Source organism: Dermacentor andersoni, chromosome 10, assembly GCF_023375885.2.
Source record: "Dermacentor andersoni chromosome 10, qqDerAnde1_hic_scaffold, whole genome shotgun sequence".
Lineage (NCBI taxonomy): Eukaryota > Metazoa > Arthropoda > Arachnida > Ixodida > Ixodidae > Dermacentor > Dermacentor andersoni.
Genome location: NC_092823.1, coordinates 67447490 through 67474036, shown reverse-complemented (window position 1 = coordinate 67474036; position 26547 = coordinate 67447490). Strand labels below are relative to the sequence as shown.

Below are 26547 nucleotides of genomic sequence, written 5' to 3'. Positions count from 1 at the left end.
CTGCTGTTCATGATCTGAGAATGCCTGCCAAACGCAATCCAGGCCATTCTTATTCTTCTGATTATTTCAGTCTCATGATCAGGATCCGCAGTCACTGCCTGTCCTAAGCAGATGTATTCCCTTACCACTTCCAGTGCCTCGCTACCTATCGTAAACAGCTGTTCCCCTCCGAGACTGTTAAACATTACTTTAGTTTTCTGCAGATTAATTTTGAGTCCCAGCTTTCTGCTTTGCCTCTCCAGGTCAGTGAGCATGCATTGCAGTTGGTCCCCTGAGTTACTAAGCAAGGCAATATCATCAGCGAAGCACAAGTTACTAAGGTATTATCCATTTACTCTTATCTCCAATTCTTCCTAATCCAGGCCTCTGAATACCTCCTGTAAGCACGCTGTGAATAGCATTGCAGACATGATATCTCCCTGCCTGACGCCTTTCTTTGTTGGGATTTTGTTGCTTTCTTTATGGAGGACTACGGTGGCTGTGGAGCCGCTACAGATATCTTTCAGTATTTTTACATACGGCTCTTCTACACCCTGATTCCGTAATGCATCCATGACTGCTGAGGTTTCGACTGAATCAAACGCTTTCTCGCAATCAATGAAAGCTGTATTTAAGGGTTGGTTATATTCTGCACATTTCTCTATCACCTGATTGATAGTGTGGATATGGCCTATTGTTGAGTAGCCTTTATGGAATCCTGCTTGGTCTTTTGGTTGACAGAAGTCTAAGGTGTTCCTGATTCTATTTGCGATTACCTTATTAAATGCTTTGTAGGCAACGGACAGTAAGCTGATCGGTCTATACTTTTTGAAGTCTTTGCGTGCCCTTTCTTATGGATTAGGATTAGGTTAGCGTTCTTCCATGATTCTGGTACGCTCGAGGTCATGAGGCATTGTGTATACAGGGTGGCCAGTTTTTCTAGAACAATCTGCCCACCGTCCTCCAACAAATCTGCTGTTACCTGATCCTCCCCAGCTGCCTTTCCCCTTAGCATAGCTCCCAAGGCTTTTTTTACTTCTTCCGACGTTACTCGTGGGATTTCAAGTTCCTTTAAGACTATTCTCTCTTCCATTACCCTCGTGGGTGCCACTGGTACTGTATAAATCTCTATAGAACTCCTCAGCCACTTGAACTATCTCATCCATATTAGTAATGATATTGCCCGCTTTGTCTCTTAATGCATACATCTGATTCTTACCAATTCCTAGTTTCTCCTTCACTGCTTTTAGGCTTCCTCCGTTCCTGAGAGCATGTCCAATTCTATCCATATTATACTTCCTTATGTCAGCTGTCTTACACTTGTTGATTAACTTGGAAATTTCTGCCAGTTCTATTCTAGCTCTAGGGTTAGAGGCTTTCATACATTGGCGTTTCTTGATCAGATCTTTCGTCTCCTACGATAGCTTAGTGGTATCCTGTCTAACGGTGTTACCACCGACTTCTAGTGCACACTCCTTAATGATGCCCATAAGATTGTCGTTCATTGCTTCAACACTAAGGTCCTTTTCCTGAGTTAAAGCCGAACACCGGTGCTGTAGCTTGATCCGGAATTCCTCTATTTGACCTCTTACCGCTAACTGATTGATCGGCTTCTTATGTACCAGTTTCTTCCGTTCTCTCCTCAAGTCTAGGCTAATTCGAGTTCGTACGATCCTATGGTCACTACAGCGCACCTTGCCGATCACGTGCACATCTTGTATGGTGCCAGCGTTCGCGCAGAGTATAAAGTCATTTCAAGTCTCGCCATTCGGGCTTTTCCACGTCCACTTTCGGCTACCCCGCTTGCAGGAGGAGGTATTCATTATCCGCATATTCGCATATTTTTTTCCCGCAATTACAATGTACTAAGACAGTAATAAATTTGGCTAGGAACACGAAAAGAGCACGAAAACTTTGCGGATGTAGCCAAATGAAATGGTTACCTGCAGATCATTAGCATTAAGCAAATAAAGTGATACCCGTATGTAGATAGAGTGAGTGAGTGTTATAACAAATACAGACAAGGGAACCTATAAAATATAATTATAAACTATAAATATAAACTTGTGTTCCGTGGTTAAGGCATTGGCAATTATCTCACGATTCCATACAACAATGAAACATGGCAACATCAGAGCGTAACTAAACAGATTTCACTATTGCGAGCGTCAGTCTAATTAGGTATAATTGTGATTGCCATTGTATGGCACTCCAGGAGGTTATCTGCCGCATCGTTGGCGCTGGCGTTTGCGTCGACGTCATTGTGACGTTCCCTGTAAAGTCCAAGTGCGATTAGATCGGGGCTGCACGCCGTATGCTGTAGGTGTGAGGGGAGGCATGTGAGAGGGAACTTAGAACGATGGTGGCTTAAGACACAGATGTTTGTTGACCCATGGACAGGGGCGTCATGCGCATCCATTGTAACCAGCGCGTTAACAGAGGCAGCTGAAGCAAGCAATGAACACGTCACAATTTCAGTCATAGTGCCTCCCGTGGAATCCCTCTGAAAAGAGTCCGTATAATAGCTTGCGGTAAAATATCTCCAGTTGCCTCTGCTCTGCCACAGGCGCATCAACGCAGGCATGCACGCCTCCTTATATCACCTCCTCAACCAATATTGTGCTCTCACTGACTACATTTTTTCATAAGAAGTAAGGATTCTGTTATTTCAAGTAACCGTTGATTAGCATCTCTATGCCCTGCCCAACTCAACTTCTTCCACGCAATCTACCCGGAGGATTTCTTGCATGTAGGTTTGTTGCGTTGAGTACCTATCAGTCTGGATATGTAACCGTTTTGCCCTGATCTGGAGTCACTGGGAACTCTCTGTCTTGACGCGCAGAGCATCTGATTTCAAACAGTCGAACCAGTTTGGGTTCCTCGGTAGGTGACACTGGATCAATGTCGTTCTTTAATGAACCTCTATTAAGTCAACTTGGGGTAACTGGGTATGTGCCACCCTCAAAAAAACTTATGTTGCGCGAACTTTGGTCACTGATTATTTGCCATTGAACATGTGCCAATCTTTAATAATAACCACCTGCGTGTTAAGAGCCTCATCATTTCGACCGAGAAGTGCGCCTTAGTCGCTTTCACCCACAAGCCCATGACCTGGTACCCCGTTTCTATTGACCACCAACCGATTTCCTACGCAAAAGCTCACCGATTCCTAGGCGTTATTATCGACAGAGATCTTCCATGGAGCCGCCACATCTCATACTTGAAGAAGCGGCTTCCTTCTATCTCCATATACTAAGGTTTCTTGCCGGTAAAACGTGGGGCACATCCATGGCATGTATGCTTCAACTATACAGGACGCTCTTCCTAGGATACTTGCGCTATAGCACACCAGTGCTGTCCAATGCTAACAAAACTAACATCCATGTCCTACAGAGCATTCAAGGCCAAGCCCTTCGAACATATCTGGGGCTACCTCGAAATGCTTCAGCCGTGGCGACAATTGCCACCGCGAGAGACCACCCAATCAATAATGACCTATAAAGCTATCGACGCACTCCGGGCGCATATATCCAGAGTCCCTGACCACCATCTCGCTCGCTTGCCTGAGAAAAGACCCAATGCAGCGTTCTCCAGATCAATTGCGGCTAACCGGCACTCTGTTTTTGAGGCAATCACCCGCAACAAGAACGCCATCCCCTATGTGATGCTTGAAAAAACCTGGTCTGTACCTTGGTGTTCCAGGAATAGTGAAGAAAGCTAGCCTGACCACCGCGGCTCTCAAGCAGATCACATTGGAACTTTTGCATTGTTCATACGCTAACCGAATCCATGCTTACACGGATGGTTCTGTCTGGGAAAATTCTACGGGCGCCGTTGTTCTACGATCTCAATCGGTCGTCATCAAGTTTAAGACTTCACACGTAACGACACCTACAGTTTCCGAACTGGCCGCTCTTTGCGCTGCTGTCCAATACATTGAAAAAGAACCGCCCAACAAATGGGCAATATTTTGTGATTCGAAAGCAGCCCTCCAGAGCTTGCAAAGTTTACGATGTGGCAATTATGGACAGCTGGTGTCACAAATAAATGAAATCTGCCATTACGCTTCTGAAAGAGGACATGATATCATATTTCAGTGGCTGCCGGGACATTTTGGCGTCGTTGGTAATCACCTCGCCGATGACGCTGCCCGACGTGGCCAGGCTTGCGCACCGACACTCCTTATACCTTTATTGAGAGTCGACGCTGCAAGAGAGCTTCGCAGTCTCGCTCGTACCACCACTTTAAGTTACCGGCATACGCCACAGAACATTATACAGCCTCGACCCATCACTGAAAATTAAATTACCAGCGAACCTTTTACGACGTGGCGCATTCACCAACTCTTACAGCTATCGTATTGGAATGGCGGATTCACCAATGTGCGCTAAGTGAAAGTGTGAAGAGACCATCAGTCATCTTCTGTGCCACCGTACTCGCTTCGATAATCTACGTGAGACTCTCCAGTGTGCCTTGAATAGACTGGAAGACAGGCCATTTATGGAAGCGAAGATCTTGGGAGCCTGGCCTCACAGTTCATTAGCCCAGAATGTAGTTCGAGTGCTTTTTCACTACCCGAAGGCAACAGACTTGAGTGCCCGACTATAGACATCCTACACCTAAGTTTTCTCCCTCTCTCTTTCACTCCCCATTCCCCTCCCCACGTGTAGGGTAGCAAACTGGACTCAGTCTGGTTAACCTTCCTGCCTTTCCTTCTTCCCTTCTCTCTCTCTCTTTATTAAGAAAACTTCATTTCAAATTTCTGTGTTGCTGGACGGAATATAACCTAGTACATATATATTCGCACTATTATGTCTGGATATATATTGATTTAGTGAATATGCACGCCGCCGCAAGGCAGCGCATCGTGTTCGGTGTGAAGCGTGAGGGGAACGCGGAGTTATAGGCTTCAGATAAAGAACTTGTTTTTGTGGAGGAAATGCAGTGGGTCGCTACATAGCTTAAATGATAATTACAAGAGCGTCAACATTGATCTTGGGCTTTGTTCGGCCGGAATATTTTTGCTCATGCTTGGCCAAATAGTTAAGTGAATTCATAAACAAGTCCCCGTTGTTTTCAGATATATGTCCAGGTATAAACTGGTGGAAGTATCCATGCAGGCCTGAATTGTAGTCCGATAATCTCGGGACTTAACAACCTTCGCTTGCGGTAAGGCCGAGATGTCTGGTTGTGGCCATGGCATGTCCACACTAGGTGTGTTATTGTAGCATTTAAGAAGCAAGATGAAGATATGGGCAAGTGGCACCAAAGGGTTCATCGAGGTTTTGCTCTCAACTAAGTTTGACCAAAGGGGTATGTGGCGCCCCCACACGTAGTCGCGCCATATTCTATTCGTTTAATAGGTTGAAGGCCCACTCATTAAGCTAACGTTGATGTATCTTGTTGAAGCCAGGACACATCCAAAAACATGTTTCATCATTGCTGTGGACGTGGAAGCAGAACAGCGCGGTGAGGTACTGTATTCCCTAATGGTTGATGGAGCTTTTGTGTCCTGGCGTGGGGGATAAGATAGTTAGTGTCGGTCTCACATTGAATCTCCGCATGTTCTGGTCGCCTTGCGGGTCACAATTTGTAGGTAGCACCAAACCATTTGATTGAGGCGAAGATAGGCCCACAAGAGGTGTTCGTTAGTAGCATTTGATGTGAAAGCTGAACCAATATGGACAGATTTCCCCAATTTCTACGCCACTGGTGGTATAACTGTTGCCCTCTCACGCAGTCTCCGTAGCGCTACCTCCTTCTGACGAGTAAACGACGCACTGAAGGGTCCGTGAGTTCGTGAAATAAATGGGAGTCTACTGCCGATGCCGCAGTTAGCTCTAACGTAAGAAGAAAATAGTGTTATGCAGAATCCACTGTGCTGTTGAAGCTGGCTAGGCGCCTGTGTATTCACAGAGCGGATTTAGAATACCAGATGCCGTACATTCTTACGGGGATGTTGCGAGTAGAACACTGTATTTACAAGGTATACACAAGGACAGTCAAGTGGGTTAAATGGCTGACTAGTAACAACAAGCCGCAGCCAGCGTCTCGCGATATCCTTTCTCTCAATCTATCTTCTTTCACCCTTCCGTGACAGGACCCCCGGGTGGTGAAGCGCCGTCTCGGTGCATGGTAGGCGAAGAATTGCGAGGGAAGTATAGCTTCAGCCGCGATACGTGCACGACGTCAACAGGCGGCGGACTTGAGGATGGATGAAACTGTAACGGCGCGATCTCGTAATTGACATCGTTAACTTCACGTAGGACTTCATAAGGCCCATTGCAGCGAGAGAGAAGCTCCTGGGAGAGGCCAACCCGACGACATGGCGACCAAAGCAGCACCCAAGCACCTGGGGTGTACTGAACATCGCGATGGTACTAGTCGTAACCGTCTTTTCGCAGATGCTGCGAGGCTAATAAGCGAGATGGCGCGACTTGACGCGCCATGTGAGCGCGATCGACGACTTCACGAGCTTACTCAGTGGCAACACGGGGCACAGAAGGCAGGATTGTGTCAAAGGGCAAAGTGGGGTCGCGACCATACAAAAGATAAAAGGGTGAATATGCTGTGGTGTCATGTCGGGATGAGGTAGGCGCGAATGTCCCGTAGGCCAGCGTAGCGTCCCAGTCGCGGTGATCGCTGGAAACGTACATTGACAGCATCTCTGTGAGTGTTCGGTTCAGACGTTCCGTGAGACCGTTCGTTTGCGGTGGTAGGCGGTGGATAGCTTGTGCTCAGTAGCAGAAGAGCAGAGGAGGTCGTCCACAACCCGAGACAAGAACGAGTGGCCGCGGTCTGTAAGTACCTGTCGAGGCGCACCGTGCTTGAGAAGGACGTCGTGGAGGAAAAAATCGGCGACGTCAATTGCGCAACTAGGCGTCAACCCCTTTGTTATCGCATAGCATGTCGTGTAATCAGTAGCCACAGCGATCCCTTTATTCCCTCTAGTCGTCGTCGGTAAAGGGCCAAGCAGGCCAAGGCCTACGCGAAAGAATGGTTCAGAGGGAACTTCAATTGAATGGAGACGGCCGACAGGTGGCAGGAGAGGTTTCTTCCGGCGCTGACACAATTCGCAAGTTGCGACATAACGACGCATAGAGCGATAGAGGCCCGGCCAGAAGAACTGGCGTCGTAAGCTGTTGTATGTACGCAAAACCAAGGTGCCCCGCCGTCGGTGCATCGTGAAGTTGTTCGAGAACGAGGGATCGCAGATGACGAGGAAGGACAAGGATCAACTCAGGGCCGTCAGGGTTGATATTGCGACGGTAGAGGATGTCGTCATGCAGCACGAACATGTGGCACGTGCCGTCGGTGCTGCCAGATTGCACTCCGGCGATGATGGACTGTAAGAATGCGTCGTGTTGTTGTTCAGCGAGCATATTGGTCATGTCAGTCAAAGCCAACGCGCAGGTCACCGGATCATGCGCAACAGGACCGGGAGGATCCACGGGGTGACGCGAGAGGCAGTCAGCGTCCTGGTGCAGATGTCCAGACCTATAGTTGACAACAAATGAAAATTCCTGGAGCCGCAAAGCCCAGCGACCAAGCCGTCCTGTGGGGTCCCGGAGGGAAGACAGCCAGCAGAGGGCGTGGCGGTCTCGAACAACCGAAAATGCGCGGCCGTACAAATATGGTCGGAACTTCGTGACAGCCCTAACTAAAACCAAGCCCTCCGGCTCGGTGATGGAGTAATCTCAGCAGGTGACAGCAGGCGGCTGGCGTAATTTATCACGTGCTAAGTACCGTTGTGCTGTTGGCCGAGAACAGTGCCGATGCCGTGGCCGCTTGCGTCAGTGTGGACTTCGGTCGGTGCAGATGGATCAAAGTGGGCAAGTATGGGAGGGGTAGTCAGAAACCCGATGAGAGCGGCGAATGAGTGAGCTTGGTCAGGGCCATGTGAGAATGGCGTGTTCTTCTTTAGACGATCAGTCAAAGGCAGAGGAACGTCGGCAAAGTTTTTGACGAAACGGTGAAAGTAAGAACACAGGAAGAAGAAGCAGCCAAGTCAGAAGCAGAACGTGGGACAGAGAAACTGCGTACGGCGCGAACTTTTTCCGGATCTGCTTGGACACCGGATGCGTCAACGAGGTGTCCCAACACGGTAATGTGACGGCGCCCGAATTGACACCTCGTGGAGTTCATTTGGAGGCCGGCTTTTCGGAAGACCGCAAGGATAGCAGTGAGTCGGATAAGGTGGCTGCCGAACGTGGGAGAAAAAGAGCAACATCGTCAAGGTAACAGAGACAGGTGGTCCATTTATAGCCTCGCAGAAGAAAGTCCATCCTACGTTCAAATGTCGCAGGAGTATTGCATAGGCTAAAGGGCTTGACTTTGAACTGATATAAGTCATCCGGCGTGATGAAGGCCGTTTTCTCGAGGTCCATTTCATCAACTCAAATCTGCCAGTAGGCGGATCGAAGATCGATGGACGAGAAGTATTTAGCTCCGCGCAAGCAGTCCAAGACGTCATCGATGTGTGGTAGTGGGTAGACGTTTTTTCGGGTAATCTTGTTTAAATGGCGATAATAGAGGCAAAAACGCCAGGTACCATCTTTCCACAAGGACGACAGGCCAAGCCCAAGGGCTGGCTGATGGTTCGATGACCCCTTTGCGGAGCATTTTGTCCACTTCTTATTGGATGACTCGACGTTAAGCATGCGGTACACGATAGGGACGCCGATGAATAGGATTCGTGTCTCTAGTGTTGATATGGTGGTGTACAACATATGTTTGTCCTAAAGGCTTGACGCCGAAATCGGAGATGTCAAGGTACGATTTGAGGAGGAGACGTATGTCCTTGGCCTTGTAGAGGCTAGGTCAGGTCGCCAAGTTATCCGTTAGGGAAGCAGAGCTGTGAGCTGCAACTGGTGCTGAGAAACTGCTCTCGGTATTCAGACTTTCAATGTCAAATTCTGAAGTATTAGAAACGGTGGCCAAGAGCATGCCGGCTGGAAGCACTTGAGGGCACAGGCTGAAATTCAGAAGCGGAAGAACGACGTTGTTATTAGTAACCGTCACCAGCGTATGCGGAAGAGAAATGTTCCTGTTTAAAAGCACGTCTATGATAGGGCGAAGGACATATTCACCTTCGGGAATCCGTGGCTGTGCGGTCAAAGTGACGTAAGTGACTGCCTCAGGTGACAGACGCACAACTGAAGCGAACACAAGTGCGGTGGAGCGGTGCTCAAAGCATCGGCGACTAAGAGGCACTTGCAACTGAAGAATGCTGGTTGCGCAGTCGATGAGAGAGGAATGATGGGATAAAACGTCTAATCCAATAATAATGTCGTGAGGGCAGTTGTCGACCACAGCAAAGAGAACATAAGTCGGGCGGCCAGCTATACTTATAAGAGCAGTACAGATTCCAAGTACAACCAGCACGCAGCCGTCGGCCACACGAAGCATTCCGGCAGCTGCTGTGGTGAGGGCCTTCTTTAAACGTCTACGCAGCCTTGTACTCAGCAGAGATATGGGGGCACCAGTGTCGACTTGTTCTAGGACAAGTACGCTGTCTATATTAACGTTAATTACACTCCTTTTTGGTCGCACAGACAGGATTTGCTGCCGTAGTGGGCAATGCAGCACCTCATCCGAAGGCTGCATTTCTTGGTGTTCCGACGGTGAGGCCAAAAACGACAATGGACGAAAGGCGACATGGCTGCGGCGAACGGGAAGATGGGCGACGCGTTTGCGGTGAACAAGACTGGTGTCCGCGCGGCGATGGTGAGCGGCTGTACTACGTGTTCCTAGCAGAGTTGTCGGCGCTGTTATACTCGGCGGTGGGCGAAACATTGCGGGCATTTCCATTAAAATGGCTCAGGTTGGTCGGCGTGCGAGGTGTGGAGGGCCACGAGTTGCGACAGTATCTTGCGACCTGACCAATGCGGCGACAGGTGAAACATATGGGCTGGTCGTCCGCGGTTCTCCATTCAGTCGGGTTGCAATAACGCGGAGAGAAGCGTCGGGGTGGAGCGAAAATAGTAGAAGGGCGTTCCTTGGCTCTGGGGTTGGTGACAGCGCAGACAGAATGTAGGCCAATGATTTAAAGTTCCTGTCGAACAATGGCTTGCACGAGGGGAACTGAAAAAGGGGTAGCATCAAGGTTACGCGAACAGAAAGCTGCTGGCGCCATCGCGTCCAGTTTCTGTCGCAGGATTCGCACCACATCCTCTGATGGCGACGCATGCTGCTATGTGGGCTGATCTTCACACGTCTACTTTGCGGCACTATTGGGAAGTTTGGTGAATGAGTGCAGGGCGCGTCGGCTTTTGGCCTGCTCGAATTGCCGGCACTCTTTGAAGATAGCGTCAACTGTAGAGCAGCTTTTGCACATGAGCAGATTAAAGGCGTCGTCAGCAATTACCTTGACCACATGCCCTACCTTCTCAGCTTCTGTGATGTCGTGATCGGCTTTACGACAAAGGGCGAGCGTGTCCTGGATATATTAAACATAGGACTCTGCGGGGAATTCCAGCTTTGCGGCAATCTTACGGCCGGCTGGTTCGCCCAACAACTCTGTTAACTTCTCTTTGCATTGGTCCCAGCTGGTCAGCTCCTCTTCATGGTTTTCTAACCACACCTTTGCCGTGCCTCTTAGGTAGAATAACAAGTTAGCTAGCATAAGCCTAGGGTCCCATCTGTTGATTCCACTCACACGTTTGTACATATCCACTCACTCTTCGGCATCGGCGCCATCAGTCCCGCAGAAAGTTCCGGGATCCTTGGGTTGCACAATTACAACCGAAGGGGACAGCGACGTATCGTGCGATGGTGACGTTGGAGGCGGCAACGACGTTGGTCCCAAGTGCTCACCGTCATTCATGGTGGGGACTGTGATGCGACGTCCGCTGCGGAGCGCCGTTTTCAGCCGTGGTGCCCCGCACCTCCCACCAAGATTTTACGAAGATGTTGGGAGTATAAGACTGTATTTACAATGTATATACAAGGAGAGTCAAGTGGGTTAAAATGGCTGACTAGTAAGAACACGGAGCAGCTAGCGTCTCGTTATCTTCTTCCTCTCTCTTTTCTTTCACCCTTCCGTAACAATATTTATAATATTTCGGACCACCTGCACGGAACATAGGTGTGTCTACGCGTATTGTCGGACGTTGGTTATCCAAGTGTTCCCATAACCTAAATGGAGATGTATCGATGTGTTATCAGGCTTATATTCATGCATTCTTTGCGCACTCCCAAGCGTCAGGTACTTCGCTCTCTTAAATATCTCGTCCAGCAAGTCACTTAAAAGCTGTTGCGCACGAACGGTTGTTTTTGCGCAACTTCCTTAATAATGAAGGTGTTAAAATAGAAATTGTTTGAAGGAGACTACTTATTGAAAACTTTATACAACCAGAAACATTAGCTGCTCGTTCCACATCCAGAAAAACCTGGCACTGGTCTAGCAACTGCATACCAAGGCCAGTAGTGTGTATCAAGTGTTCCAAAAGAACAAGAACGCGGTGCAACGGTACCTGGACAAGAGCAGCCACTTGTAGAGAAACAAGCTACCAACATATCCTCTCTTCCTTGCATGTAGGATCGCGGTTTGTGCTATTAAGGAAAACACAATTGTGGAAAGCCTCTGTTGCAATTACCCTAAATCTTTGGTCTCAATTAGAGACGTTTTGTTTCAGACCGTAACGTTTACGCTGTTTCTTTTCGTACAGTGCCACTCGGACTTTGGAACCAGCTGTGAGAGCTCAACCGTAAGTTTTTTCACCTTTAAATATTTTCATGACCTTTTCCGACCAACATTTAGGACAGAGTTATCATATTTCGCGTTTGTAGGTGCTACGTTTCTCCCATTATATACAGAAATTCGTTTTACACTCTCAAAATGACAAAAGGAACATGGAAAACAAAAAAATCATGATTACTTCAGAAACAAAATCTGCACAAGAAACATTTGTATCGCGCAGCAGGTCATCATATTCCCAGAAGTGAAAGTTCACTTACCTAACTTGCAAATATTTTAGATATACACATTGAGACATTTTAAAGCAATGCCTGCAGCAGAAGTGTTATATTTCTAACTGTGCTTAGTGTGATTGTTAGCAGTAAGAATCATGTTAGAGTAAGAATCATTCATTGCGGGAGGACGATGTAACCGTAATCCAAAATTGGTGCTCGACCTGGCTCATGCAGGTAAATGTATCAAGATATAAGTTTATGCACGTGTCTCGAAAGCAATCTATCCTGAACGTCTCATACATGCTAAACACTACCGTGCTATCACAAGTTGAATGTTATAGCTATATCAGCATAAACATAAATAATCTAAGCTGGTCAAAGCACACCACGTCACTTGCTGTGAGCGTTTCTAAATCACTAGGTCTCAGACGATCACTCAAGTTTTCTTCGCCCACGATTAAGCTAATGGCATACGAAACTTTCATCTGTGCCAAACTTGAACACTCATCAACATCTGGAACCTCCCTCCAGAGTACCTAATCTAGGCGTTAGAGGCAATACAAAACCGAGCGACTCGTTTTACAACATCCAAATATGAACCTCGGCTGTGCGTTAGTAACACCAAAACATCGATTGTGTCTGACCCCCTCTGGCATCCCGTCGTCGGATAACAACTCTCCGCTTTTTTTATAAGGCATACTATAATTTTCAATTACGTGACAGCGTAATTCTGCCGCCTATGAGATCACCACTATTTTTGTTTAATTGCCAAAAGGGTTCAAAGCATTGATGGTTCAACTAAAGCTTTCAATAAATCAGTCCTGTCGACTGCCGTACCGGATTGGGATGTACTTCCGCACGGTATTGTCAATGAAATAAATTGTGTAAAATTTAAACAGTTATCAGTACACTAGCATTGTACACCATCCCAGTAGCAACCCGTTTTCTTTTCACGTTTGTCACCTTTTTAATTTTTATGGGTTATTGTGTTTACCTGTTTTACAATCCGTATTCATGTGCCGTATCTTCTGTGACCTTTGGTTTTAATTTGTTACCCCCCCTCGTCAGCTTCTGTAATGCCCCATCAAGGGCACTTAAGAGCCAATAAATGATGAGAAATGACGACGAAAGCAGTTTTTATTGTGTTTACTGCACACTAAAAAATATTTGATAAACGCACAACAGAAAAAATGAAGGAACTCATCAGACAAATTAAATTGCTGCTCCCACGCAAGTTCTCTGTAAATCCAAACATAAGTTCGCAGTAAGATGCAAGTTGGAAGTAAGTATCAGTTATAGAACATCAAATGTTACTGACGCTATAAAGGTACATGGCTTCTTCATGTGCACACATATCAGGGCGTTCATCTCCTACGCCGCGCTCTGCCAGCAGAGTGCATTTGCGCCGTCTTCGGATGGGAGCCGCCAGCCCAGCTGCCTATGCAATCTTAACGCCCTGCCGCTTCCCCGTCACCAGTCGCGATGCAGCCGACCTTGTTCCCCCAATGCATGCTTGAGATCAGCACGATACGACTGCGCAAACGCTCCATCACACGGCTTTTCTCATATTTGGCGGGCTTTCTTTGAAACTCGGAAAAAAGGACTACATCAGTCGTACCGTACAGGAAACACCTAGAATGGTGGTTTCTAAACGTTCTCTACAATTCTGCCTATGAGACTTGGGGCTCTCAGCCAACAATCAAAGAGTGGTGTAATTAAAGCTAATTAATTCGTTAGTTATCGGGGAAATCAAACAAGAGAAACAATGCAGAACTTGCTACAATAGCCGCAGCTAAGCGATGCGCCAATCACCTTGCGCGTATCTTAAGTGCAAGGAAGATAACAGAAGGCTTGGGAACGCAAAAGTAGCGGAAACGTTTTGCTGCAGCGTCGTTGCTCATGCCCGAGCTTGCCTTCGCGGTAAAGTGCAAAGCTAGCTTTTAGATTCGCTCGCTCTTGAGACTGAAGAGGGCGTGCAGGATTGAAGACTTTTGCGCATGCACAGTGGCAACACCTGATCGAGCTGATCACCGCGCTGCTGCTGGTACCGTTCAACCTGGCATGCTGTACTGATAGTAATTTGTGGGCCAACCTGGCGTCGCCGGCGGGATGTAATCGACTTCACGGGCAGCTGCCTCTAATGCTCAAAGCGCTGGAATATATCCACCATTTAAGAGTGAATCACAGCAGCAGAAACGTGTTCACGCTTTTTCCTACAATCCAGTCGGGGACTAGTACTTCATCTCGACAACCAATGGGCCCCGGGATACATTTGGGATTTCCGTCAGGATATCGAGCCGGTCCGCGGTGAACGCCGGAAGTTCGCACACAGGACCACACCATTTTAGCCTCATTACTCACTGTTCACTGTTCCCCTCGTAAACTGTCTGCAATGATGTTCTTGGCGTGAGCTACAATTTTCGTTTCTAAAGAAACAGTGATAACCGAGATCACACGGCGAAAAAATCGCGAAAGACAGCGATAGCGTGGATAAGCACCCTAGAGGGGACGGTGGGATGGTGAAGAAATTGGAACTGCCATGTTGTTCTGTGCGACGATGATGATGATCATTTATTGGCAATTCTCTATGAAACGAGGCAGTGTAGAGCACACCTGCTTTAGTTAGTGAAGTGCGCTGTACAGGCTTTTCAGAAGCCGGCTGTCAGCGCGCAGCGGCAGCGAGGAGCACGATGCCGCAGCGCACTGCCCATTGGACCACGAATATCCCCTGGACACCCCGATTAGATCGGAACGGCCCGATCCCGGTTAAGACGCACAGTGGATAAAATGATTCCCTTAATTTCGGGGCGTCCTATTTAAGACACCCTTTGGTTTTCAACGGGATGTCCCATACCCGACATATGTGAGACCAAAACACTAAATCCAACACAGACATGTCGGCCAGCAACGTGCAGCTGCCGCACCCAGGATCAAACTTCTTTACCCGGCGTGGTTAATTGGTGGCTTTGGTGCCGGGCTGCAGTGCACGAAGTCGCGGGATCGAATCCCGGCCATGGAGGCCGCATTTCGATAGGGGCGAAAGGCGAGAACACCCATGTACTTAGATTTAGGTGCATGTCAAAGAACCCCAGGTGAACCAAATTTGCGGAGTCCCCCACTACCGGGTGCTTCATATTCACTTTGTGGTTTTGTCACGTAAAACCGCATAATTTAATTTTGTTCAGACTCGCAATGAAGATGACAAAAAGCAGAAGTTGAAGTGAATGACCAAAGTTGCACAAACTTTTCAGGAGGAAACGTCACAAAGCGGTCGGCAAGGCGCCGGAACAGCAGCGCATTACAACCTACCGGATGGCGTGTACCCGAATCAATCGTGTCCGAGTACTGTAACTAACTGCAACCTCTGCACCAGCTGCAACCAATTCCGTAGAATAGAGCAGTGATGGCCTTTACCCAGTCGAATCGCCACTGTTGCATCCTGTTGCATGACCGCGTTGCGCTGATTCGCGCGTAGTGGCGGTCACATAAATTAACGCCGTCGTTTTATTGGGTCTCTTCGTCCTTGTGTTCAGGTTTGGTGCGCCCCACACTCAGCGTGCACGTTTTTGCTGAAGGTGGCGGTCGTCATGTGCTGATTGTTTTGCGCGAACGCTTGTCAGTTCGAGGTAACGTTATCGTCATGCGTTTTGGAGCTCCACCTAGGCGGCGCCTGCAAGTCTTACGGCTATCAAGAGGTAAGTGGAAGTTCCTGGAGACAATGATTTCTTTACAGCCCTGCAACCTTTTAAACTATCGTGTCGTCATGTCGGCCTGTAATGAAATCCCAGGCACTGCACATCCCCGTGGCTTGAGGCCACGATAACATCAATAGGCGATTGACCCTCCATTGTGCTCCCGCTGTACGGGGTATGGTCGCAGCGTACTGCTTTTCTGCAAAATTCTGAGCTTACTTTGTGCTAAATTGTTTCTGTGCAGCGCTGACATTGGCCGAAAAGAAGTTTCTGAGTGCGAAACTGTAGAACCGCTAACTCATTCGATGTAGCCCCCAGGATGGGTCCACAAGGGCTACCGTTGTGTTTTTCTTGAACAGTGTCAAATAATGAAAAAAAAATATTATTAATAGTAACATCTATTCCATACAAGGCCTTCCGGAATAGCCTTGATTGAGTTTCGTTTGACTTTTGTTTGCATAACCGTGATTGTGAGAGAAATCCTAGAAATGCGTAATGTTGGGATCGTTTAACTTTTGTAGGCATTTTTATCGCGATCGGAGCGCTTGCTGCACATTATGGTCAGCCGCGCTGCTGAATTTCACGACCTCTGTCTTTAGGGCTGGTCTATTTCTCTTTCGAAACAGTGCCGTGCACGTTTCTTGGAATAACGAAACTTTTGGCGATTTGCTAGAGTTCTGCTTACTTACACTTGATAGGATGCTAGTGTGTGGTTGACATCCACTGAAGTTTACTCCTCAGCTGCACTTGATGATTAAAACATTGAGGCTGACTTATTATCTCGTTTGCACGTGGTCGTATTTTTTCAGCATGCCACAGTGAAAGTTTTTCTTTTAATTGACTGTTTCTGTCAAGCGGTCGTAGTAGTAACCGTGTCGCTTAAACTTCGTACCTGTGGTTTTGGTGTTTTGTTTGGGTAACCGCGATTGGAAAAACAATCGTAATCCTGGATACGTTTGGGATAACAGAACTTTTGATTGCATTTGTTTCGCGGTGGGAGAACTTGCGGCAAGTGACGGCCGGCAGCGCTGCGGAATTTAACCACGCGTGTCTGGGCTGGCACTTGTTTTTGTCAGTGTCTTGCGCGTTGTTGGGAATAACGAAACATTTGGGCGACTTGTTAAACTTCTTTTTTATTTAAACGTTAAGGGGTGCATGCTAGTATGGCGTTAAGTTCAACTTCACGTCTCAGCTGTGTAAAGCTCGAAACGTTTGCGTTGATTAGCTCGTTTGTACGTGGTCGCACTTTTAGCATGAAAGTTTTGGTTGACTCTTTCTGTCACTCGCTCGTAGTGATTAAGCGTGTCGCTTGAGCTTCGTCTGCCAGTGGCGCTTTGTTTGCCTAACGATCGCGATAGCTTTTGTAAAATTGGGGAAGGATGGAATAACTGAACTGGCTTTATTTATTTATTTACTTGAATAATCTGAATGCCACGTAGGGTGTTACGGAGAGGAGGGATATTCTCACAATGCGTGGAAATCGCTGTTTTGAAGGATGCTGGAACAGGTGGTCGCTGTCCTTGGAATGAAGGAATAAGACTTCAGGTTTGGGACGTTGAATACACTGGTTGAATACCAGTGAATACACTGGAATACTTCAGGTTTGGGACGTTGAATACACTTGGGACGTTGAATACAGATGTAGGCATCTGTATCACGATCGGAGCAGCTGCTGCACTTGACGGTTAATTAGCCTGCCACGCTGGTGAATTTTAGCACACTTGTCTTTATGGCTGGTATAATGTTGTCAAAAATTGCCATGCAAGTTTCTCGAAATAACAAAAATTTGGGCCATTTGTTAGACTGCTGTCTATTTGGACGTAGTTGGATGCATTCTATTATGGCCACTAGTGCAAGCTTACGTGAGCCTCCTGTAATAACCTAACAATTACGCTATGTAGACTATCACTCGTTTGCACGTGATAATATCACGTGCAAATCTGTGTCACGTGCCCACCTTCACTCATTAACCGTGTAGCTTAACCGACGTCTGCCGTTTACATTTTGCTTGCGTAACCGCGATTGCGATTGCAATCGTAAAACAGCGCAAGGATGGAATAACTAAATTTTGTCGGCTTTTGTATCATGATCAGAGCACTTGCTCCACGTAATGGTTGGCAGGCCACACTGCTGTATTTTCCCACGCGTATTCCTTAGGTGGTATATTGCTCGTGCCAATGTTGTGCATGTGCGTTTATTGGAATAACAATACGTTTGGGCGGCGACTTGTTAAACTCCTGCTTACTTACATGTTGGATGCATGCTAGTATGACGGTGTGGGTGTGCCTACGTGTCAACTATCTGTAACGATCGAAACCTTTGCGCTACTTATTAGACTGTTGCTTGTAATTATATTTAGTAATCGGGAAAGTTTGTCTCTGTTGACTGTTCATTGAATTTGTCGGACGCCTTCAGCGACCAACCGTCACTTAAGCGTCGTCTGCCGAACGTTTACGTTTTCTTTGCATAACCGCAATTGCAAGAGTAATCGTAAAACAGAGTACGGCTCGAATAACGAAACTTTTGTAGGCATTTCTACGTTAATGACAGCACCGCTCCCTCGTGGCGGTTGGCGAACCGAACTGCTTCAGTTTTCGTTCCTCTCGAATTCGCTTTCGTTAGGGTCAGCGTATTTTCCGATATGTGTGCGTGACGTACTGTACAATAATACGAAATTGTTTCATCCCTATATTGTCATTGTGTTCTTAGTGAAGCTTTAGTCAGCACACGCCCGATTAAAAAAAAATTATTACTGTTATTGAAGTTGTAGGCACAGTGCAGGCGAAATTCTGCTGATGCAGCGTACGTGTGCTCCTGAGGTTGTGGCTTCGTGAGCGCTGTTCCCACGCAGCTATGGTGTCGAAGGTCGCGTGTACTTGGCTCTGGAAACTCGTTGTTGCTCGAAGCAGCAAGAAACGGTCGCTTGTCGCTGCTGCTTCGCTTCAGCACGCCAGCGTTCTGACCACGAGTTTACCCTGACTTCGCGTTAGATGTGTTCATGTTTGTCTTTATGCATGGTACCAAGTTTGTTAATATAATAAGTAAGCGAAGGATTACTACTACTTATACTGGTGATCACGCCTACAGCTGCTTTATTTGGGTACTATAGCTGTCCGCTAATTAGCTATCGCAATCACTGCTTTGTCTTTCGGGAGGAATTGCGACATCTTTAACTGTTATCAGCTCGTTTGGCAAAGCCATGCTGACGTAGACACATTAGTATACTTTCTGTTATCTTTGTACAGAGCTGAAATTATTACTTCTTTTCTTGTGTCTGTCAGCTTAGGTACTCTGTATAAAGCCACAAGGAAGTGAAGTTGCTGTCGATACCAGCAAATTGCTGTTAAATTTGGAGCGTTTTACGATTCACATGGTGGATAGTTATTTATATACATATTTCTAACACGTCTTTCTTCCATACTTTACAGCCATACTCTGTGCCTTCCATCAGCCTGATGTCACTTTGGGTCGATATCATTCTTCGTTGCTGCTCAGTACTGAAGCACGCCCACGGAAATCTGTTTTGTTAGCTAACTTTCTTAGCACCCCTGATCTGAATAGGGCATTTTAGTGTCTGCAACCGCTGAAACTATCCTGCAGTATGACTAGTAAATCCTGTAGCAGCCAACCTGCACGTGATCTGTTCGGCATCTGCAACCATGGATGATCGCCGCACCCAGCATGTGGTAACTGCCTTAGGAGCCGATGTACCTGTGAACTCTGGCATAACTTGTCTCTGCCTGTTAAAGCAAGTCCACAGAAATGCACCACTAAATTTCTGAGTACCTATGAACTGCAATGAATTTTGTTTCTGTGAGCGCTGAAGCTAGTCTGCAGCAAGCTGTAGTAAATTGTGTAGTCATCTAGGTGCCTGTGATCTTATCAGAAGTATTTGTATCTGCAGCCATGGAAGAACAGCCAAAATTAGCCTCTGCACGGCCACTTCCTTTGAGGCCATGTGATACCCGGGAGATTTCAGGATGAATATGTATTTGTGTGACCTCTGGAGCAAGCTCACACAAATCCCCGTTAACGTTTGGTACGGGTGAACTTAGACAATAGACTTTTGCCTCTGTGATTACGCAAGGAAGCTTGCTGCAAGCTTTTAGTGAATTGTGTAGTCGCCAACGTACCTGTGACGTCTTCAGCAGTGTTTGGATGCGATCACGGAAGAAAGGCCGGATCCAGCCTCTGTTAATTTGCTTGGAGGCCTTCGAGCCAGCGAACTCTTGAGGTGAATTTGTATATGTGACCACTCAAGGATAACAAGGATTTTGTAAGTTGTAGTACCTGCGAACTCTGTTTTTGTGATGAAGCAAGTGTCTTGTAGTTGCTTTTCTACCTGTGAGCTCTCTAGTTGTGTTCGTTTGTAACGGCTCAAGTGAGCTTTTAGCAATTTTAATAATGACCAATGCATCTCTTAAATCTTTATTATTATCACTGTGTTTGACCGCTGAAGCAAGCCTGCAGAAAGCCTGAATGAAGTGTCTTCCTTGATGGCTGAGACACCTGTGAACTTTGCAGGAAATTTTGCGTTTATGTGCCTGCAACCGCTGAAGTGAGCCTGCCATCAGTAGGCCTCTTATCTAACTTCTTTTGTGCCCCACTCTCACAAAAAGATTTTAAAATTCTTTCAATAGCCGAGGTGCATATTCTAAATATTAGCTCAACTGAAATTGTCTCATCACTTCTCGAACACGTTTGGTCTGGCGACCTTCTCCGGAATGTGCATGGATGCAGAGCGTATTTGCACTATAAATGGGCGACTATACAACAGCTGTTTGTGTGTACGACCACTGAACTAGTATCAAGTAATTTTGTTAACGCGTAATGTAGCTGTGACATCATGCGCATAATTTGTGCTAGTGTAAGCACTGATGACGGCCTGCAGAAAGGTTCTTGTTTCTTTTTATAGTGGCTAACATATCTGAGCTTTCCTGCTCATTTTGTGTTCGTGTGCGTGCGACCACGGAAGTGAGCCCACAGCAAGCCTCATGATAACTTCCGTAGTGCCCCACTGCGAGTTCTTCAATTTTCTTGCTACCCAAAGTGCATTTGTAAACATATTAATTCCTGCATACTTTTACCGACCATGATGCGTCATAATCGCTAATGGCTGAGGTTGTATGATTAAATCATTGAGTCTTACTTGTTTGCATTGATGTGCTTGACTTAAAACTGCTGAGTGTATTTGAGAGGTGAGCTTGCGATCTTCCTGTAAATGTTTTATTGAAGTAACTGCTGTATTTGTAATGAGGTTGTGAAATGATTCAGCAGCCTGAACAAGATAGTCCTGTAGCTTTGTCCCTATTAGCACAAAAAAGTATAGCCCGCATCTCCCGACTGATGGCTGTTTACGCTATATGTGTTGATTTAATACATATTTATCAAGTTATGTGTAATGTGTTAGCTTAACGTAGCAGGCAATTGTGTGCCCAAAGCATAACTGCACTGCAGCCTTCTTTAGCATGCGTTGAGATGGGAGGGGCTGTATTCCTGGACTGTCTCCTGTTACTTGAGGTTTTGCGTGACAAAAATGTCTGGTCACCTTATTGAACCGCTGGGATGGATCGTCAAGAGCCATGCAGTTCCTGTTCTTCATTGCCTCACAAGCCAACGCAAAACTCGGCCAAGTTTACTTTGTAAATGGTATGTAAAATGCAGCAGGCCTGCTGCACTGCTAGGGCACATTGTGAGGAACGTCCCTATTATGTTACTTTATGATCACTATGGACGCCATGCTAATATGCTAAATCCACAACCAAATGTCCCCCAAAACGTGCTTTGGACGATTGGCAGCGCAAGATGTCCCAGAAGCATCCTACATTCTGACAAAAATATCCTTGCGATGTACTCGGTTTTATGCAATAAGAATAAATCATATTCAGGCGTCTTGGACATCCGAATATCCCATTGTGACGTTCGTGGGACGGTTCTACGAACATCAATTCACGCGCATGGAACGATCCGAAGGACACCAATAAATGATCAACAGGATATTTACGTACATCCTAGGTGCGTTTGAATGTCCCGTTCGGGACACTTGTTCGACATCTGTAGGACTTTTGTGGTCCAATGGGTGGTTTCCCGCTGGCGGGTGACGGAATCAGAACGTCGAATCGAGGGGCGCTGGGCCCGCTTCAGATGCTCACTTTCGTTGCGCGTGCTCTGACAGCCGCAGTTCATCGTGCCACAGCTCCCAGGGAAATCGCATTTTTCCAGATGCAAGGTCGATTAGGCTTGTACGGAGGGCTCGCTTTAATTTACACTTACTACGAGCCGGATAAAACTAAAATTCATTAAAGTTCAACAATGAATTTTCGTTCACTAGCGAACAATTGCTTTATATCATCGATCGCTCCGCGGTTGCTACCACTGACTGCATGTCTCCGACGGGACTATTTTTTTATTTCAAAGTGGCTATTTTTATTATCAATTAAGATCCTCGTAAGAACACCGGCTGGAGAAGCACCAAGTTGCTGCCGTACGACATGCCGTACGATACTTAACACGTAGAAAAGTAGCAGTTTACTGTAGCCATTGCCTTGGCGTCTGACAACTATCCTTTTTTTTTTTTCAGACAAGCATTGCTTCTTCGCTTGTGTCTCTCGTAGAGGTACGTAGCAACAATACTTATAAAATAGGCTTTTCTTGCATAGACTTCTATGTTATAAGAGAAAACTGAGTTTTCTGCAAATCCGCTGGTGTCCATATTTCTTATTGATTATGCTGGTCACAGTGTTCAATGAAATAACCACGGGAAAACTATGCACACTAATATAGCAAGATGTAGACACATCAATAATGTTTCCAACTTAAGCTGAGTATCAAAAACAAGCACTAAATTTAGGACATGGCAACGTTTGTGGGGGGAAGAACGTGTCAGTGCGAGCATATAACCGCTTTTGGCGAAGTATGAAAACTTTCATCAATCGTTTAGCCCGGTACGCGTCGCGTTTTCCAACTGTGACGCATTTTGTACAACTTAGTAAATTGTGTAGAGAGAGGCAAAAACCAAATTTTCTATATTCTGATTTTCGAGTGCGCTCCACCAGATAACCACAGCAACTTATTTTAGAAGCTATGAAAGAACATTGTGGTATAATTTAATAAACAAGTGCATTCGCGATTACGTATTTCCTATTACACAAATTATAGAAATGAGCCTAATGCCTGCGATATTGCACGGGTAATTCCAGGCGTCGAAGAAGAAATTGTTCAACTCCGTTGATCTTACTCTTTTTTACATTTACCTGCTCATTTATGATAACCTGAACATTGGACAGTTTGATTATTAGTGCATTCTTCGCTATATGCATTTCGAACATTTGACGTATCTACCTCTTCACAATGATTCGCCAAGTTGTATGAACTTCGTGTCTAGAATGGTAAATTACTCTCATTGACACATAATGTGCCCGTCTACGTCAACGTAAAAGAAAGGTGGGAAGCTCAAAATTTTTTTGTAGTATTTTGGAGTATTTTGTGTAATTTTGTAGTATGGAATGAATGAATGAATGACATAAGCCCGTAATTTTAGTGTTGCGGCTATGGCGTTGCCCTTCAAAGTCCGAAGACGAGGGTGAGATCACAGCCTTGGGGGCCGCATTTCGATGGGGCCGAAATACAAACACTCCCATGGATTGGATGCATTGGATGCACTGGGATGCGACTGCTGGTGGTCAAAATATTCCAGACTCGCTCCTCACCTACTCACGCCCCCTTCCCCTAGGTTAGGCATGTCGCATATAATATCGTGGGTTTGGCATGTAAAACAGCAGATGTTCTTGTTCCGTAACTCGCTTGTAGATTTGTAGTAAAGCCATTGGATTTTCATCATTTTTTTCTAAAATGGGTTTATGCATTGTTTAGGGAATTCTTTTTGTCATGTCCAGTTATCGTCGCCTCCTTCGTGAATCAAGTAATTAATAAGGTTGCTACCCTTTGTCTTAGTCCTTGCACTTACTCTTGTGCCTCTCAGGTTTCTTTCTCGTTCTTAGGAAACGTTCACGCGTACTTTGCGGAGGCCCTGTAGCATCAGCCAATGAAACTGCGATCGGCCAACTACATGCTGCGATAAATATCGATAATGTACCTGCGAGTCCCATTGCTGTTCGTATCGATTCCTTAGGAGAACCAGAATGTGAATTGCCCGTTCAAGCTGTTTTATCATATAAAATGGTCTTATTGCTGCAAATATCCACACATGCAGTGCCTTGTGGACAACGCTATTGCCGGTTCTTCAGGAGACAAGACCATGACCCTCGTCTGTGACCTTATTGCCCGTACCGACATGGATGCCTTAACCCGGGCTATGCCACTACTCTGGAGTGTTTTGTTCAGCATTAAGCCACTCTTGTGTAAGTTCTGCAGTGTCGAAAGAATGACAAAGTTTCAGTACAGAAGTTGTTTGGTAAAGATTTTCTATACCGTTAAAAGTGTCGAAGGTAATGTTAGCGAAGTGGTTAAAAGAAATAATATGCAGGTCCCACGCACATGTTGCGATGTACGTGAAGGGAATTTTTCGTGAAGCGGCCAATAAGATCCTCTAAATTTCCCCATTTCATTCCTTCGTCGCTGGCGCACAGGAAATTGGCTCACGCTTATATTCTAGCGTTCCGGTGCTAAGCAACTGGGCTGATATTGTACGCGCTTGTAGTTTATTGTTCTTATTTATCGACAATGTACTCGCGTTTCTTGGCCAATAGCCGCTGTAAGTGTGTACCATAATACGAAAATCCATGTCCCCATGTCCCCATGTCCCCTTGTAAGACCCCAGTCCCCATGTAAGGCCTGCAATAATATGAAAGAAACAGTTGGTGTCGACACGATATGTTTCTGCCACGTGTACATACGCGTGCCGCTTAGTGACAAACTGTAAAATATTTTTAATTACGAAATAATTATTATTGTATATAGTGGAGGTGTTGCAATATTAAAATTTTCGAATCAAATAGTAGTATTTGGGGAAGAAAGCCACCGACTGCCAAAACATTTATCGAATATTTTCTCATTTTTAAAACATCCTTATATACGCAATTTTCCAGGAGGCCATGCAGTAGAACATATAAATCAGGAAAATAGAAGCAGAATACCGCGCGTATTCTTCAGTTCGAACGCTCTTTACTGTAAAGTTTACTAGAATCACACTACTACAGCGATAGTATACGCCAAACTCGACATCATTTGTGCGGGCAACCGCACCAATCCACTAACTGAATAAGCTAATTAGGTTACTAAACTTCTTAGTTAAAAGCTTTACGACAGTGCTTATATGGGAAAGCTGAAGAAAAGTGCCTTAAAGTCTAATGATGAGTTGTTATATTTCAAAAGGGCTGTGTAGAACTAAGTACCTGGTGTCAAATCAAAATGGCAATCTTACCTGAAGTAGCACGCAACACTTCGAAGTAAAGCTTTCCTTCCAGAACCTCCGTGAGGGGAATGTTTCGTTCAAAATGAAGCTTTCGCCGCTCTTCGCTCTTCACACTAGCTGCTTCTGAGTGACGCTTTGCGCGGCTCCCGACTGGAAGTGTAGTCATGCAGCAGCAGATACGAGACAGCGTTTTACGTTGCGAGCAATGGATGACAATGGTGCGATGTCGACGGTCGCAGGACGATGGCGTCGTGTTCGAGAATGAAGGCTGCAAACACGTTTAAAATGCAATGGCGACAAAGGAATAACGTCGATGGAAGCGCAAAGCTGGTATGACGACGCCCTGGGGAAAATAGTTCGACGTTTCTGCACGATGAAGATGATATTAACCACAGCGGGACCCTTAAAGCAATGCGACTTTCGAATGGCGAATCGGGTTGAACGGCGATGGAACAAGCGCGATGACATCACGACGACGGTTTCACAACGAATGCAAGACAATGGATACATGACGACAGTGACAAAACAAAAACAATCCCGGAACGATCAACGAGTGGAGGACGACTACATGATTTCGGCGTTCTGGTGTCGACGGCAAGCTTTAGAGATTTTTTTAATATTGAAGAGCGGTGTAGAGAGAAAATGTAGATGATAGGCGGAATGTCTGCAGGCTTAACTACTGCTGAAAAAGCTGCTCGGCTATATATGCGTCGATGCCAGCTTACTCTTTACACAGTTCAGTTCTCAGCCACATGACACCCTTCATATTCGCTGCACTAGCCATAAAGGCATGACCAAAAACTCCACGGAATGTTACGTCAACGCTGCGATCACTACCACACTCTTTTAGAAAAATAAACGAAACAAGTTTTTTTTTATTTCCACTGCCACGCTTATTCTTAGAAGCTTCACATATATTTGAATAGAGTGTTCCTAATTATTGCGTAAGTTTCTTTCTTCAAGAACAGCTTTTTATTAGTAGCTTTCTTTTGGTATAAGATAGAGTAATTATGCTTCTAAAGCTAGTAATTTAGCACAATTTGTTGATGAAACTGAATAAATGCCGCAACATGATGAATGTGTTTGTTCTGCTGCTTTCAGGTAAATAATTCAACGCCGTGAATCCAAGGTCTCGAGCCCCAACGGTCCATAAAAAATGGCTCGGTTATATTAATAAATTGATGTTTTAAAGACTGCTCTTGCTAATGACTGATTTTCTCACTTATTGATCATAACTGTCGGTAAATAAAATTAGACTGTAATATCGAGATGTCTTTCCGCAATTTGGTTCTACTCTTCCATCTACGCATTACGCTTGCGCGACACTACCAATTGTGCTACGGTGACGGCTGTGAATTCGTCCGCTGACTTGGATTTTTATGTTTAGTAGATCTGGCCCAGGAGCCAGCGCCACTCAGAGCCATTGTCGGTGGATGCGCAACTTGCTTTTTTGCCCAATGGCGTCAGGTGACACGTGATCTTGGATCGTTAGGCACGTGGTTATTAAACCTTCACGTGCTACCTGAGGGCATAAAGGTTGCCAGATTCGAGACCTTCGCTATGAATAAACGAGCGAAGAAGGGCAACCAA

General features: G+C 46.0%; 1 protein-coding gene across 1 annotated transcript in view; it reads left to right on the top strand.

The window, feature by feature from the left end:
• Positions 1-26163, top strand: part of LOC126543993 (uncharacterized) — a 63717-nt gene extending 37554 nt beyond the window's left edge. Inside the window, exons 8-11 of the mRNA XM_050191174.3 lie at positions 11649-11687; positions 22165-22200; positions 23797-23944; positions 26059-26163. Coding sequence (XP_050047131.2) covers positions 11649-11687; positions 22165-22200; positions 23797-23944; positions 26059-26066 — 231 coding nt within the window. The 3' untranslated portion in view covers positions 26067-26163. The remainder of the gene's footprint in view (positions 1-11648; positions 11688-22164; positions 22201-23796; positions 23945-26058) is intronic.
• Positions 26164-26547: the final 384 nt, after the last annotated feature.